General features: G+C 50.3%; 1 protein-coding gene and 1 long non-coding RNA gene across 2 annotated transcripts in view; one reads left to right on the top strand and one right to left on the bottom strand.

Annotated features, from left to right (window-relative positions):
* LOC126521364 (metabotropic glutamate receptor 3-like) overlaps nt 1-8,296 on the top strand; it is a 70,466-nt gene extending 62,170 nt beyond the window's left edge. Inside the window, exons 6-8 of the mRNA XM_050170048.3 lie at nt 45-340; nt 4,456-4,777; nt 5,603-8,296. Of these exons, the coding sequence (XP_050026005.2) occupies nt 45-340; nt 4,456-4,777; nt 5,603-6,856 (1,872 nt within the window). The 3' untranslated portion in view covers nt 6,857-8,296. The remainder of the gene's footprint in view (nt 1-44; nt 341-4,455; nt 4,778-5,602) is intronic.
* The window catches only part of LOC129382258 (uncharacterized), a 147,509-nt gene that overhangs the window by 20,832 nt on the left and 111,433 nt on the right, over nt 1-15,244 (bottom strand). The gene's annotated exons all lie outside the window — the stretch shown is intronic.

Raw genomic sequence — 15,244 nt, 5'->3', positions numbered from 1 at the left:
TCTAGCTCATTGTCGCCAATTATCTTTCAAATGGCGGCCGACAGAGTGGCTGCCGAGCGGCTGCACTGTTCGTGACCCCCGCCGAGGCCAAGGCGTTCCTGGTGAGCTACGAGCCTGACCCTGACGCCGCCTTCTCCTGGGTCCTGGTGACGCCCGGAGACGTGACGGCCTCGCTGGGCGGGTTCCTGACTACGCACAAGCTGCGGCGCCTGCGTCACGTGCTCTTCGCGGCTCCCGACGATGCGCAGCGCCCGTCCGAGTACGGCGACTACCTGCGCGATCTGATGGACAGGGACGGGTCGGCGCCGCTGCTCCAGGAGCTGCGCAAGACGTACTCCAGGTACCACGGTCGCAGACAGACTGCTGCACGCACACCGCGGAGAGATATACGTTGGCTTTAATGGAAACCGGCCTCGCGTGGTACTCTAGTTATATAGAAGGTGACATGACCTACCATGGTTGCTTAGTGGCATTGCCGTTACAGTGCTGACCCAGAGGTCACGCGAGATCGAATCCCGGCTACGGCTGCCGCATATAGATGGGGGCTAAGCACAAAAAGCCCATGCACCTTGCATTGGGTCCACGTTAATGAACTCCTGGCCGTCAAAATTAATCCGAAGTCCACCAATACGGTTGTGCTGCTAAGCACGAGGTCGCGCGAGGTCAAATCGCAGCTACGGCGGCCGCATGTCGATGAGGGGCGAAATGCAAAACCGCCGTGAACTTAGATTTAGGTGCACGTTACAGAACCTCAGGTGGTGAAAATTAATCCGGATTTCTCCATTACTGCGTGTCTCATGACCAGATCGTTGTTTTCGCACGTGAAATCCAGGAAACTTTAAGGTGACACGTTGGAGGACATGCACATTCGGAGAATAAGTGCACAGTGAGCACGAACAAGTACGGATTCTTCCGCTAATATAAGGTGAACACCACGACGGGTCGTCGACGTCGCGCCTTACGCATATGCTACTGGACTGTAACAAAATAGTATTGTGCTGGGCGTTCCATAGTGAAGCTGCTGCACAGAAGATCAGTGCTAGAAGATGGTACAAGATAGGAAGGAGCACACAGACACTGCGCTAACAAATGCTAGCACTTACTACCATGACGTGCCTTTTATACAGAGAAGGAACAACATTACCAAAACCAAGAAATAAAGGTGACACGCAGCTCATTCTCATCACAATGTAGTAACAAGAAAATAAATTTCTTTCCTGGAAAGGTTCAGGGAAGGAATGCTGCCACAGTGAACTTTGGGGCGATCAATCTCGAAATCATCTATTATTTGTCTTATCAGGGTGTTTATGAACTCATCAGGGTGTGTATGTAGCGCTTCACGCTCAGAAAGCATGGGTATATTACATTTGCACTGGCGACAATGCAAGGCAAGATTTCCACAGATTGCAAACTTTCCTGCGTTATTCTTGCACACACTGCGTCTGTCGCTAACACACCTGCCTCACTGGCCGACATGTCATTTACCGCACGTCAAACGCCAAGAATGCACTACGTCCTGCGCACATATCCTACAAATCAGTTCTTGTGCTTAACTGTGCACACTCGTTGCCTGCGCGTGTCAGAATTGACATTTGCGCGGTTGCTAGTGAGCACAATGTACTCCTTCCTGTCTTGTCCCGTTTTCTAGCGCTGCTTTTTTGTGATCATGAACCAAATGGCCCACAAGTCAGTCCTTGCAAGCTGATGCAGCGCTTGAATGCTAATGAACTGTCCCTAAGTGTGAACCACCACCTACACGCAACGCCATTTACGAAACAGCATTGATAAGTGCTATCATGCATAGTAAAGACCATAATCGGTTTTGGTGACTCTAATAAATACTGGCATACACGCAGCGGGACATTTAGTGACAGTCTGCGAGACAGGTTTCGCATACTCTTACTAATGGCATCTTCGGCTGGTCGTTCTCGCGCGCGCGCTCCCAAAAGACGACTCTTGTTCGGATGGTCGAAAAGGAGCACTCCGGCTACATTGGGATGGTCGTTTCCGATCACCCGACTCCAGAGCAGAGCGCTGAGAAGCGCTCCCGGTACCGACGTAGGAGCAGCCAACGTTAGGAACAGCCGAGAAATCTGGTCAGTTTCCGGTCACGTGACCCCCGCCCGTTCCCGTGATTGCGCTTATCTACGTATACGCGGGCATGTTTCTCGTCTAAACGCAGCCGCCACCGCCGCCATCGGCGCTGGTAGCGCTAGCGGATGTTCCCCTCAGCTTTCGCTTCCTTCCCTCTCACTGCTCCGAAAAACAGCCGGCTGTTTGGTTGGCGCAAGATATCTGAGAATCGTTGACTGTTGGGCCAGTTGGTGCGTCATGTTATGTCGCTGAGTGGAATAAAGAAGGAAGTAAGCGATGAGGACAGGACAGGCGCCCTTACAACTACAGTTTATTGCATAGTTCTTTAAGGAAGCGAAGGGGGGCACACATCCGCAGTCAGAAGGAAGATACAAGGCTCATATAGATTCGCATGTGGAAGTTGCAAAACCCTAATGCCTAATAAGAAAACTTATCCTTTTATCCACCAGTGCTACTGACGGGGCACTAACGCACACCAGGGCACACTGGTGTTTCCCGCACACCAGGGTCAGATAAAGGGTGCTCCTCCCAACCTCAACGAGTCGGCTCACGGGGCTGCGCGTGAACTTGCCCACCGCGCTACCCTCGACCCATCGGAAGCCGACTTCCCAGAGAACAGGGACACGCCCTCCACCTACAACGAAATTACTAAACACTACTATCTCAGCCGTAGAACCTACTTTGTTCCTCATCCGCGCCTCAATAGAGCTCAAGCATTAACGCTCCGTCTACTACAAACGAATACCTATCCCAATCCGTCGCTTTTACATAAAATCTATCCGGATATTTACACCAATGCTTCCTGCCACGATTGTGGAGAAATAGCCACGTTAGACCACATGCTCTGGCGGTGTGCCCGGTCACACTCATCATCGCTAACAGCTCGGCCAGATGGGAGGCGGTTCTCCGCAGCCCTCTTCTGGCTGACCAACTCTGGGCGGTCCAGCAGGCCCACGATGCGGCCGAGAGGCTCGGCCTTCCGGTTCCCACGTGGGAGCGGCCCGCTTCGTGAAGACTCACGACCTGCAGGACTTCATTAAAGTTTTACCATACCATACCATACCATACTAACGCACATGGTTCATTTCGCGCTTATCTGGCCAGCCTCAATGATTTCCCTCACCAGGCTGTAGACTTGCTGATAATCGTTCCATTGTCAAAGAGCGGGGTGCAATCGCAATCTTTAATGTGCGCACGTAGATTCATACCACCCGCTGCAGCGTTCAAAGACGATGAGTGCTCCTTAAGGCGTTCGTTAACACACGGGCCCGTTTGGCCAATGGAAACTTTACCGAAGCTTAGCGAAATTTTCTTACAGACCTCAGTGGTGCAAGTCCCAAAGAGCGTCTGTCCTATCCACATCGTTTCCTTCCGCCCTGTTCCGTTCAGCGACGCAGCAAGGTACCTCCTCCTTAGGTGCTGCGCCGAGCTCCCTAGAAAATAGTGCCTCTTCTTCTCCACAATTACTCTCTCTCTCCTACTTCCCAGAGTGCCTCCGGAATCGACCCGTTCGGATTCGTAGGTTCACTGCGACCATCAGAAGATGACATGAATGTCATTCTTGTAACCTCGAAAACCTTAACTTTACAGTTTGGACTCACTGATCTGACCGACTGCTGTGGCATTTTGTACAGACTGCTGCGGCATTTTGTTGAGCCGAACACAGAACATCTGCATGACGCGTGCGGTGTTCTATTATTTGAGTTACGGCGATGGCTTTATCACCATCCTCCCCCCCCCCCCTCCCCCCTCCGCATTCTTGTGTATTTAAGCACATGTGCTAAACCTAGCCCTGGCAGTGTTTGCAAGCGCAATTCACGAGCCTATAGTGGTGGCTGCGGAGCATCCTTTCAATCGCAGGTGTCACAACACGCAGGAACTTGAGAGCAGGTCTTTTCTTGCTCTTTCATTTTTCTTTTCTCTCATTAAGAACATGAATCTTATCGCAAATTTAGCCTTGATTTATAATTACTTCTACATTTAAAATAAAGAAAATAGGCAATCCTCCCTACGCTTTCCTTGGCTTCATTGTCTCTTCGCTTCATATGGTTTCTACACACATGCGTACGCACGTACGCGCACCTAAGAAAACAACTGACCCCGACTGGACAAAGCAGGAGTGCATAGCATGGAAAGATTAGTTGTTGCGCTTTGTCCGCATATCCTAAATTCATTTTGCGTGTTCTTTGTTTTGCAGCGTTTTCACTCTGCGTTTGCAAATACAATAAGTTAGCTTAGCCCAGTACACATGAGCGAAGGTGGTGGCGGTGGGCGTTACAGGCGCAAGTGTATATGGTTCGAAGAGCTGCATCGTTGGCTGATAGGGCGACCAGGCATCACAGGAGACTTCCTCCCCCGCAGGAACGACGTGGTCCGGCGCTGGGACGAAGAGGTGAGCGACAGCGCGGACGCGGTGGCCGTCATCCGCGCCGTGTGGGCCATGGGCGCCGCCCTTCGCGCCGTGCAGCGGGTGCAGTGCGGCCGCGGCACCGACTGCCTGTTCGGCGGCCGCCAGGGACTCAGCGCGTCCGTGCTCGAGGCGCTCGACTCGCTCAACTTCAACATGGCCGGCGCCGGAGTCGCTTCGCTCAGCGACACGCCGCTCAAGTTCTCGCACGAGAGGCACGTGGCCACGCTCAAGTACGCCGTCAAGGCCGTCTCCACCAATGGCGAAGTGCTGCAGGTCAGAGTTGCAGTGTTTGCAAAACGATCTTCGGCTTGCGTGTGTGGGGCCGTAGCTTCACCCGGTGGGCTGCCGCCGCAAGTTAACCCTCCTTTTGTTGCTGCTGGAACAGCAGCTCAAAACCGCGTCGCGGAGCGGCTACCAAAGAGTGCCGTGAAAACCCGATTTAACCGCGAGTGAAAACGCACGATTTTTTTTGCCTGGCTCGGAACAATTCAAGCAGCTTTACTGGCTCAGGTCCTGCTCGTATGAGTCCTGGCGCTCGCTTTATCCGGCGTCTGGATCTGTGAAAGCTCGTGAAAATGGCTTCGAGATAATACGATAACGGTGAAGAAAGTCGCTCTGGTGACTTCCAGCACAATCTGAGCTAGAGCGAACCCTTGTTTTGCAACTTGTGTCTCCACATGTGAAATTATAGCACACAGCGAAGTCGCGAAAATTCTAGGAGTGCATGATAAAGGAAAATATTTGCACTGTATTTTTATTGTACGTAGGTAATCTTTGCGAGCTTTCATACCAAGTACGATCAGCCTTGAGGCCTTATTCAGTCATCTAGGTGCTAGAGGTCAAGTTCAGTTCTCCCTAGTTCTGCTTAGCAGAACCAATTCCATTTGTGAAGTAGTGTTAAGTAACATTTTATCAACGCCGTCATTGCGTTGCAAAAGTATGAGAAGCTTGCATGCCACTCTCATCGCTTTTATATCCCCTTGCTCAACCAATGATTTTATGGTGGCCAATTGGGACTTGCTCACGTTAGACTCTGCGTTTGCTTACCGCCTTCATTTTTGTGACTAATGGCTTTAATCTATCGCCGTCTTGATGTAGATATCCGGTTACACGGACGATACTGGCCTGGAAGTGGACGATGTCCTGGTGCCGACCCGAGGCCCCGTTATACGAGGATCCGCTGTGGAAGCCGGCAAAACCAGCGTCAAGCCTGGCACCAGGCAGCGCTCGTCCAACCTACGCTCCAGCAACCTGGAGATCCAGAACGAGGGCGAACCTCAGCAGCTGGGCGACGACGCCACCAGCTCGCCACCGCTCTCGCAGACGGCCTCGGACGAGGACTACGGAGCGCTGGCCGAGAAGGCGTCCACGTCGTCCGGAGCCGTGCGACTGACCAAGCCCAAGCTCTACACCATATGGATGGCGAAGCCCTGGACGCTGGCCGTCGTCATCATGTCTGGCATCGGGATTCTTCTCAGTGCCTACGTCGCGGTCTTCCTCCTGATGAAGCTTTGCGAGGGCGTCGTGCGCAAGGGCCACCAATTGACGTCACTCCTGCTGCTCCTCTCGGTCGTCAGCCTCTTCTTGTCGGCGCTTCTGTTTACCTTCCGGCCTAGGCCCCGCCTGTGCGCCATCCAGCAGTTGGCACACCACATCAGCTACGCGTTCGCGTTCGGCGCGCTGCTCCTCAAGGGAATGCACTTGAACACCATGCAAAGCACTGGACTCGGGGGCCGCGCCAGCGGTCTCAACCAGCTGCTCACCATATGCTTCCTCGTAGCCGTCCAGCTGGCGCTCGAGGCGCAGGCCTGGATGCTCTCTCCGCCTCGCTGGTGCCGGCTAAACCAGGCGCGGTTCCTGCTGCACCAGGCCTACCCGTGCGTGGTGCTGGCCCTCGCCGTGCTGATGGCCTTCCGGACGCGCAACTGTTCTTATCACCGACGCGACGCCAGAAGCCTTTTGTGCACCAGTCTCCTGGCGGTGCCGATCCTCGCGGCGGGACACACGGCGTTCCTGCTGTTGGGGCCCGGAGAACATCAGATAGCGGCGCTCAGTTTTGCGCTCATCGCCACGGGGTTTCTGATTCTCGTAGGCATCTTCGCTCCGTACCTCAGGGCCCTGCACAAACGAGGTGGCTACGGCCACAAGCCGCTCAGCTACTCGGACTCGTCGGCGTCCGCCTTCACCACCTTCCAGCACCACCATAAGGACAGTGGGTCCACGATGCCCGAGTGCTGCTACGTTCGCGGAGGCCGAGCAGTCACCATCGTGCACCAGTCCAACAGAAACGGCGCAGGGCCGTCTCATCACGTCAGGAACCCGCTCTACATTCCGGGGTCTGCTTACCCCTAGGCGCCGGGAACTTCGAAACGGTCGTGCGACCGGCACGCCGCAGGCAGAAAGGACTGCGCGAAGCGCGCTCTCAGGGCTCAAGCCGAGCCTGTGACTGTCCTTCATTTTTTGTGGAGAGACATGCGGTTCGACATCCCACCTCTCTCGACGGGTTTAAATAGCCGTGAACTGTGAGAACGCAAGGCTCTATACCTTTGTCAGTGAGCGACATCTTTGCCGGCTTTGAAAGCGCTGCTCACCTCTTTGAGGACAACGTGTTCCTGTGGCAGACTGTGACCGTGTCGCATGATTTCTCATATGTGCCCACGTCTAAGGCTGGGTTAAGGGAGAGCCACAGGTGCTGCAGCCCCGGACCTCAACCCCTGAGATTAGGCGTAAGGGGGCCACGTGTATCACGATGTGCGAGAACGAGGCCCCTATAGTCGCCATTGATCCACCCATCCGCCTCTGTAAGGAGCTGTGAAGACTATAGCGAAAAGCTTTCTTTCCTTTCTTCTTCTTTTTCTTTTTTTCTTGTTTTGTTTTCTTCTTCCAAGATTATTTTTCGTTATGCGTGCTGGCGCTAACCAGTGAGATGAGTGCATCTTTGTGCCTAAACGCTGTGCCTTCGAACGTGGAGTGAACGAGACATCGCTATAGAATACTTTCCGCGTTATGTTACAGGTACTCCGGATGCGCATTTAGGCATAGACAATGTTTTACTTCGTAAGGCGCTAACGTATGTTTTCGCGAACACTGTTGACAGAGCGTGTCGACAACATTTGTGCGCGAAGGCATGCGGTGTAGGAAGTAATTCTTTGTGTCATAGAACATCCTATGTATAGACCCCAGTGCAGCTGCATACAGCGCGATAACGGTGCGTCCAGAAGTGCATTTGCGCTGTGTGCTGTAGGCTAATGGTTCGAGATAAATTACTTTTGCGCACGCGTCGTCAGACAAGTTCGTGCTTTTCGCTACGCAACTGACTCGTACTGCTCCCGTTTAACAGCTGTACCGCCCAACGCGAGGCGAGCCTGAGCAGTCACGAAGGTGCAAGCCCGGGACATGTCTTATCGCCTGGCGTGACAGATGAATCATCGCTCACTGCAGCGGCTGACTTAATAAAGCTGATAATGCTGATGATGATAATCAAATTCCCCTTAGAAACATGGCGGTGGCATGTATCACTATCTTCCAGAACACTATTTAAATTGTTGTTCAACTTTAATGTCATATTTCCACTCCTCTAGTCTATAATAAGCGCAAGACCATGCACCAGTTCTTATTCGACGTTACTTTGAAAGATTGGTGGATATAAGTGGAGAAGAATCAGACTTCTCTTGTTAATGTTGAACGAGCTGATTTTTTTACCATCTCATTGCCGTCTTTAATTTCTAAGGCTTCGTGGAGAGTGATGACATTTTTAATCCAAATCAAAGACGGCGTCGAAGAGAGGTACGAGACAATGGCTTGGAGTCGCTTCCACAAAATGATTTGCTTTCCGTATCGCAAGGGACTACTGTGCTACTTGTGACGACTGCGGCAGCGAGGTAAACTATCGAACATGTTTTTTGCCGACGTCCTCGCCATTGAGTGCACGGACACTCATTCCCGACGGCGTTGGTCTGTCTCGACTATATACTAGCCTTTTTCGCAACAAGCAATCCTGGGGGGCCAGCATACGTTCTTCACGCCAGAAGTCGGTGAAGGCGCTATTGAAGTTCTTTTTATACGTTAGAGTTCCCCATTAAGGAGATTGATACTCCTGGGCGTTCCCCACCACCTTTTTACTTGCTTTCACACGCTTTCCTTCTTTCTCCGCTGTTTTTCCTTTTTTCTTTCCCCTTTACCCTTCCACCTGCGTAGGGCAGCAAACCAGAAGCTTCCTTGAAAATTAACTTCCCTGACTTTTACATCTAATTTAACTCTCTCTCTCTCTATCTATCTTCTCGGTGACATATTTATCTACTTCTGGATGTACGCCCTGGCATTATAACAAGGTGTGTGCAATTGTGTCGGCAGTACTTTTACACGATACGCACAAGTAATCTCTTTGGGAAAACGCCTGTTTTTCGTAACTTCGCGTTCCTAGATAGCCTGCCTCAATAAGGAAGCACAGAGGGCAGCGCCTCCAGTTGTGGCTCGCCATTAGTGCACCGTTTGATGAGGAGGAAAACAAATTCTCTCGACCCTGCGCACAGTGGCGTAGCAACGGGAGGGGCCGTGGGGCCGTGGGCCCCGGGTGCAAGGGGCCAGTGGGAGGGGGGGTGTGTCATATACATTTGAAGACACATGGATATTGTTGATATCCTCGCTTTCCTCGACTACACCCGGGAGGGGGGGGGGGGTGACAGAAGACCTATGGGCCCCGGGTGCCAGACGACCTAGCTACGCCACTGCCTGGGCATTCCACGAGATGGCGCTGGCGCACGCTCCCGGGTTGGAGACAACTGCGCTGGGGGCAGTATGTAGCTATCGTTCCATGCTCTCGCGACGTCTGTTTTTCTTCTTTTTTTTGGTATTATAACACGCAGAGGAACATTGAGCTTAGGACATTCTTCGGGAACTTCACTGGTGCCACTGGCAGCCTCTACTATTTGTTCCCTAATAAACGGGTGCTGTGTGCCATTCCTATATCTTTTTCGCGTGGTGGAGAGGAGAGAGGTGCTGCTAAGGTAACCAGGGCCGGTATTTTGTAGCGATGCCTTTTCCGATTCTATGCTTTTTCAGGCTCTTCGCGCTTGGTCAGTGGTCAGAGCGACGGTCTGCCCACATTATCAACGGGATCAGGCGGCCGTGTGTGGTGGATGATAAGAATAGCAGAGAATAAGGCATCAGGCATCGCTACAACATTGCGGCCCAAGACACAAAAGCTGTCTATATGTGCGCTCAAACAGTATTACAAGTCTACCACTTGGGCGCAAACAAAGCATGAAATGGCGTTTTCAAATTGCTATTTCGTGGAACCTGTGTCGTTTCTTCTCCACTCGTCGCCTTTATTCTCTACGGTGAGAAAATCAGACATTTAAGGCGCGGTGAAGCTTGGTGATGAGCTCTTGGGTCTGTATCTGTTGTTATGTTTCTGTATTTTTCCTGCGTACGGAAAAGAGGAAGAACCGAATTTGACAGTTGTCGCTGTTATGAAAAATAAAGTATTATTTTACGCCCGTGTCCGTTGCGTGTGTGCTTTCCGTTATAACGTTGCTATAACGGCGGCAGTGAAGTTACGATTAAGTACCGTAAATAAGCGTGTTATTAGGAAGGCGCGTCCTCTCGACATTGCTAACTGGAAATTGTTGGTACTCGAGCAGCCTTTCGAAAAATCTTTTTTTTTTAATGCTGCCCAATGAGTTACGCTGGTGCATTGCGATGAAGTTCGACAGATAGCCTAAACGGCAATGCACGAAACGCCTGGACATGCACGCAAGGCCATTAAAGCCCCTTTAATAATTAAGTCCGCTGCGACGGGTTTCAAAAAGGTCATAATCAACAAAGTTTTGGCAAATCAGCTCTGCGGAACCCCGCGAGGTGGAGGAAGGTGGAGGAAACCTTTCATCAATGAACAGGGCTGCAAGGTAATTGCGGTAAGCCGTGTTGCACCATACCATGCGGAATTCTTAGATCGCTCGCCTTAACCATTGACTTCTCCTTAACCGTTAACACAGTTCTGTATTTCGCTGAGAAATCAAACAGGCTCTTTTTCTAAATCAACGGGAAACAACGTCGCGGCGAGTACTTGTTACGACTGTATGCTCGCGGATTAAAATAAATTAACGAAAAGCGGAAGTAGAATTCGACTCTCCCGATAACCTCTCTGGAAAACTCAAAGCTCTTGCTCCACTCGGTTTGTTTTTTCTGCCAGTGAATTACGAATACGAAAATTGTGCGATTAATGGCCTCTTCAACAACAACGAAATGTAAGCTGCGCTACACGGAAGTACTAGACGAGATGTGCCTTAACGAAAGGAGCATCGCAGTACACTCATGTAAGTCAAGACTAATAAGAACACGTGGGGAAATCACTAACTTCACGAGCTCAGAAAAAAAAAAAAGAAGGTAAGCCAGTTTCAGCTAATGATAAATAAATATAGGCTCACGTACGGGATCCAATACAGAGAAAATCTGCGCCCAAGTTTCCGATATGACAACTTGCCACACGTCACGACGAAGAGAGCCGATACGCAAGCCTCCTCTTCCGCGTAAACGGACGTCACCACAACCTGTGATTAACCTCTACTTAACGAGTCACGAAAAGCAAATTCTATAGTTTTCCCCGCCTGCCCCTGACAGCCAGAGGGCGCGCTTTTCGCGGAAGTCGTATATGATTAGTCGTATAGTCAGGCAAAGTTAGGAAAGCGATACGTATACGTGTTGCGAGACTTCGCTTCAGTGTCTGGCTGCCTGCCTTCAAGACAAACCTTTCTGCGCAAATCAATAATGACAGGCAACCGAGATTGAGTCTCAGGCGGTGGTACGTGTAATGCTGTTGTGTAACACAGCGTAGGGGAAGTTAAGTGTGGTATTAATTATAACGCATAAATGGTAAGGAAAAGCGAAATGGACGCGGACGAAAAGACAACTTTTCGCAGGTGGAATTCGAAAGCACATATTACGCTATACGCGTGCAGTCACTTCCACTTTCTCGTCCATTGCCTCGAGTGGCGCCGGGGAACACTCATGGCCAGATCTCGCGCACGTGAACAATTAACCAAGAAAAGTGGACGGGAGGAAAGCCGCCACCGTAGCTCAAGCGGTAGAGCGTCTTCGTGAATAACATGTCCAGCATCAGGTTGACTGCGATTTTCTCTTACGAATGATTCTGACGTAAAAGCGTTTCGTGAATTTGGGACATGAAATTATATTTTAATTTTCTCCGCAGCGCTGTTCCGCACGCTGAATGAAAATACAGCTTTCAAATAACAGCTCATAAAGTGATTCAGTGTTGCTTTTCAGTGTTACTTTAAGGGCGAACGCAAGCGCTTATTGTAGGCAGTCTTTTGCTTTGTAAGGGGTAAATGAGCACCGCTCTTTACACGCATGGGAGACGGTGCTGTGCGAAGGTGCATGGTGGTGGTGGTGGTTTGCTGCTACAGGCGGGTTTAGCCTGGCGATCGAGACAGGCAATTTTTCCGCTGAGCCTTTCTTTTATTGCCACTATTACGATCTCTCGAACAGTTCAGTGTCTTGTAAATGTGAGGAGAAAGTGTGAATATTCCTTGCGTACTATAGCAGGTCCTTCCGGAAACAGAAGGCGCTGAAGATACGCATGTGGGAGGTCTTTCTTTTGTAAGTTCTCAAGCAGACCGTCTTTCTTTTTTTTTTTTTTCTTACCACGGTAGCTTGGGCACGATCACAGAAGTGTCCAATGTCTCCCGTCTCATTGCACGAAGTACACAGTCGAAAACTTGCTTCGAGCTAGTTGACGTCGGCGTCGACCGTCGTTTCGCGAATAATCATACCCATCCACGCATACCCAACCACGCAGGCCCTCTGTGCATCGCAAAAAAGTTACTGAACTAATTGAATTGCTCAAAGTAAAATGCTCAGAAAAACAATCTACAGACACGATAGCGTCAAATTGTAATTTGAATATGCAAGAAAACATAATTCTGTTACGAGGAAACTGAAATCCCATTTAACGCGATAGCGTTTTCCTTCGTTTATTATTATGAGGTTCTTACGTGCCAAAACCACTTCCTGATTATGAAGCATGCCGTAGTGGAGAACTCCGGAAATTTCTACCACGTATGGTTCTTTAACGTGCACTTAAATCTAAGTACACTGGTGTTTTTGCATTTCGCCCCCCATCGAAATGCGGCCGCCGTGGCCGAGATTCGATCCCACGACTTCGGGCTCGGCAGCCCAACGCGCCACTGAGCAATCATGGCGGGTGATAGCGTTTTCCAGCTGCCGTTTGACGTCTGTCTTAGTATAGGAGAGGCGCCGCCCCTTCGGTTCCTTACACCATCCAAAACAAAACAAAAAAAAAAAAAGAACAAGAAAGAATCACAGGGCTAGCCTTCGTGCATAGCGTTCGCCGCCAGCGTTTCCCGGTGGTTACATAAGCTGCATGCAGTTGCCGGGAAGCGTGAGAAGCACTAGGATATCTTTGAATGCTATCGCGTCCCACTCTTATTAAAGTCGAAGCTTAAGCGTCCTCCATTTTTTTTCCAGAAAGGTTTGTGTTCAATGCGCGCGTTCACGTCTGTTTTGGGCTGTTTAATGTTCTTGAAGTACACATGTAGCGGAGAATTGGTAGCGCTCCGTCTTGACTAACCATGCAGAGGCATACGCAGCAGTTTTCCTTATTCGATGCAGTATGGCGAGGCTTCCTCTGGTAACTTTGCGCTACGTACTTATTCCGTTCATCGCTAACCCCACTGTATTCACCGATGTGCGGCAGAAATTTGCAGCAGGACTGCACGTAAATTCTCGCATGCGGTCGGGACGTCGCCGAACTCCATAGGTGGTCGACGGCCCGTTCACCTTGAAGATGTTACAGCCGGTCGCAGCGCTGCCGCCTCTCGGCAACGGCGTCCCGCGCGAATTTCCTCCTAGCGTAGCGAGAATATCACGCGCGCGGAATGCGCACGAGACGACGTTATGTAGTTAACCGACGAGGCAGCTCTTGAGAACGAGGGGAACGCTGTAGCCCTCATTGCAGAAGTCGACGCAAAACTTGCGCTTTCTGTTCACGTACGCCGCGTGTTTGCTTCTTCCATTTCGTATGTGTGTGGTGTGCCGCAGCGTGTCCGGATGTATGTATGTATCTGCGTGGTTATGCGTGTAAGTTAGTGTGCGCGAGTGTTTTGTGTATACAGCGCGCTCGCGTGTGGCGTTTCGAGTTTAATGATGTGAGGTGCCTCCTCGTCCCTCGCGTGCATTTCTACATGCTAATATAGTCTGGCAAACACGCGCCCGCCTTCCTGCTTTGTGGTAATGCTCGTTATTGTCTTCTGCAGCGTGAACAGCCGTTTGTCTGGAAGAGCGCTAGCCTTATTTTCACAGCTGATACGGTTGTATATACTTTGTCCGGCGCTGAATTAGTTACAGGAAGAGTGAGAAGGACGCGGTTCATTAATTAAACAAAACAAAATGTTACAAAATAACTTCCCGCGCACGTACGCCCCACCAAAGTACCCAAGCGACGCTCTCTTATAATGAAAAACAATAGACAAAGAACGATGGTAACAGCGGAGTGAGTACCGATGTTTTGGCCATTTTTCGTCAAGGTTATCAAGTTAACAACAAACGAAAAGAAAGACAGAAAGCAAGAAGAGGAAATGCAGAGAGATCAATCAGACGAGCGAATGCTTTGCTGCTTTAAACTGGGTGTGAGAGAAAGACGGAGTAAGAAAGAGGGAAAATGAGAAAGAGTGAGCATTGAGTACACCTGGGAGGAGAAATATAAAGACGGCCATAAAACATTTCAGTAGTAAGCTACAAGAGAATGCGACTCCAGGCGTCAGGAACAGAGTTATCACTTCAAGAAAAAGAAAGAGGGAAATTCGCACACATTAATAAAGCAAACAAGCGAATAAACGGGTGCTCATAGGCACGTAAGAGCAGTCAGTCACATTTGCGTGTAAAGCGAGATACAATATTGTTTGTGATATCCAACATCATCGTTTCTATAGCGAGACTATCCCCGAGATCCTCAACAAATATTCAGCGGAGAGTCAGATACCACTGTTTTCTGCACGGTCAAGGCGGTTACAGAAAACGCTCCTAGAGAATTTTTCGCCCATGTTCCGAGCGCCCATAGTATTACGCCGAAAGCGCCGAAATACGATGTTCTGCTACGGCACCTCGGGCAAAGTGATGCCTCGCTAGTCAAAATTCGCGTACTCTCGCTGTGCGCAACACGTGCTAAAACGCAGTACCTCTAGTATGCGGTAGAACACGGTACCCGGTGTTCCCGATAAGACCGCGCCATCTCCCCGCTACAGCGGCGTGCTCCACTTTTTCACGTTCGCATGTCGCCTACAGATGTCCCTACTGGTACTGCTCGCTCACTGCCACGCGTCACTGCGTTCTTCAGCAGGCAAGCAACGATGTATGAATAGGAGGTGTCTGCGAATAGTAATTTTTTGAGATGGAATCGAATATGAATCGAATGAGATCCTTAGTGAATCGAATCGAATAGTATTCGAACACTTTTCAAGGAAAGACCAGCCCTCTTCGCCATTATTATAAAGAAGAAAACACCGTTTTTGCAAATTCCTCGTTTTTACGAACAAGATTCCCTAAATGAATTTCCCATTGGTATCGCAATGCGTGCTTCTTGGTGTTCCGTCTTGGAGTACTTATATAGTATTACAATGTGTATATGTGGTATAGTCCGTACACAATATATTATATGAGTACTATATAGTCTAGTTCAAGCAAGACGACGACACGAGAAGAGCA

The sequence above is a fragment of the Dermacentor andersoni genome, chromosome 6 (genome assembly GCF_023375885.2).
Source record: "Dermacentor andersoni chromosome 6, qqDerAnde1_hic_scaffold, whole genome shotgun sequence".
Classification (NCBI taxonomy): Eukaryota; Metazoa; Arthropoda; class Arachnida; order Ixodida; family Ixodidae; genus Dermacentor; species Dermacentor andersoni.
Note: the sequence above shows the minus strand (reverse complement) of the source record. Positions and strands in the feature narration are given on the sequence as shown.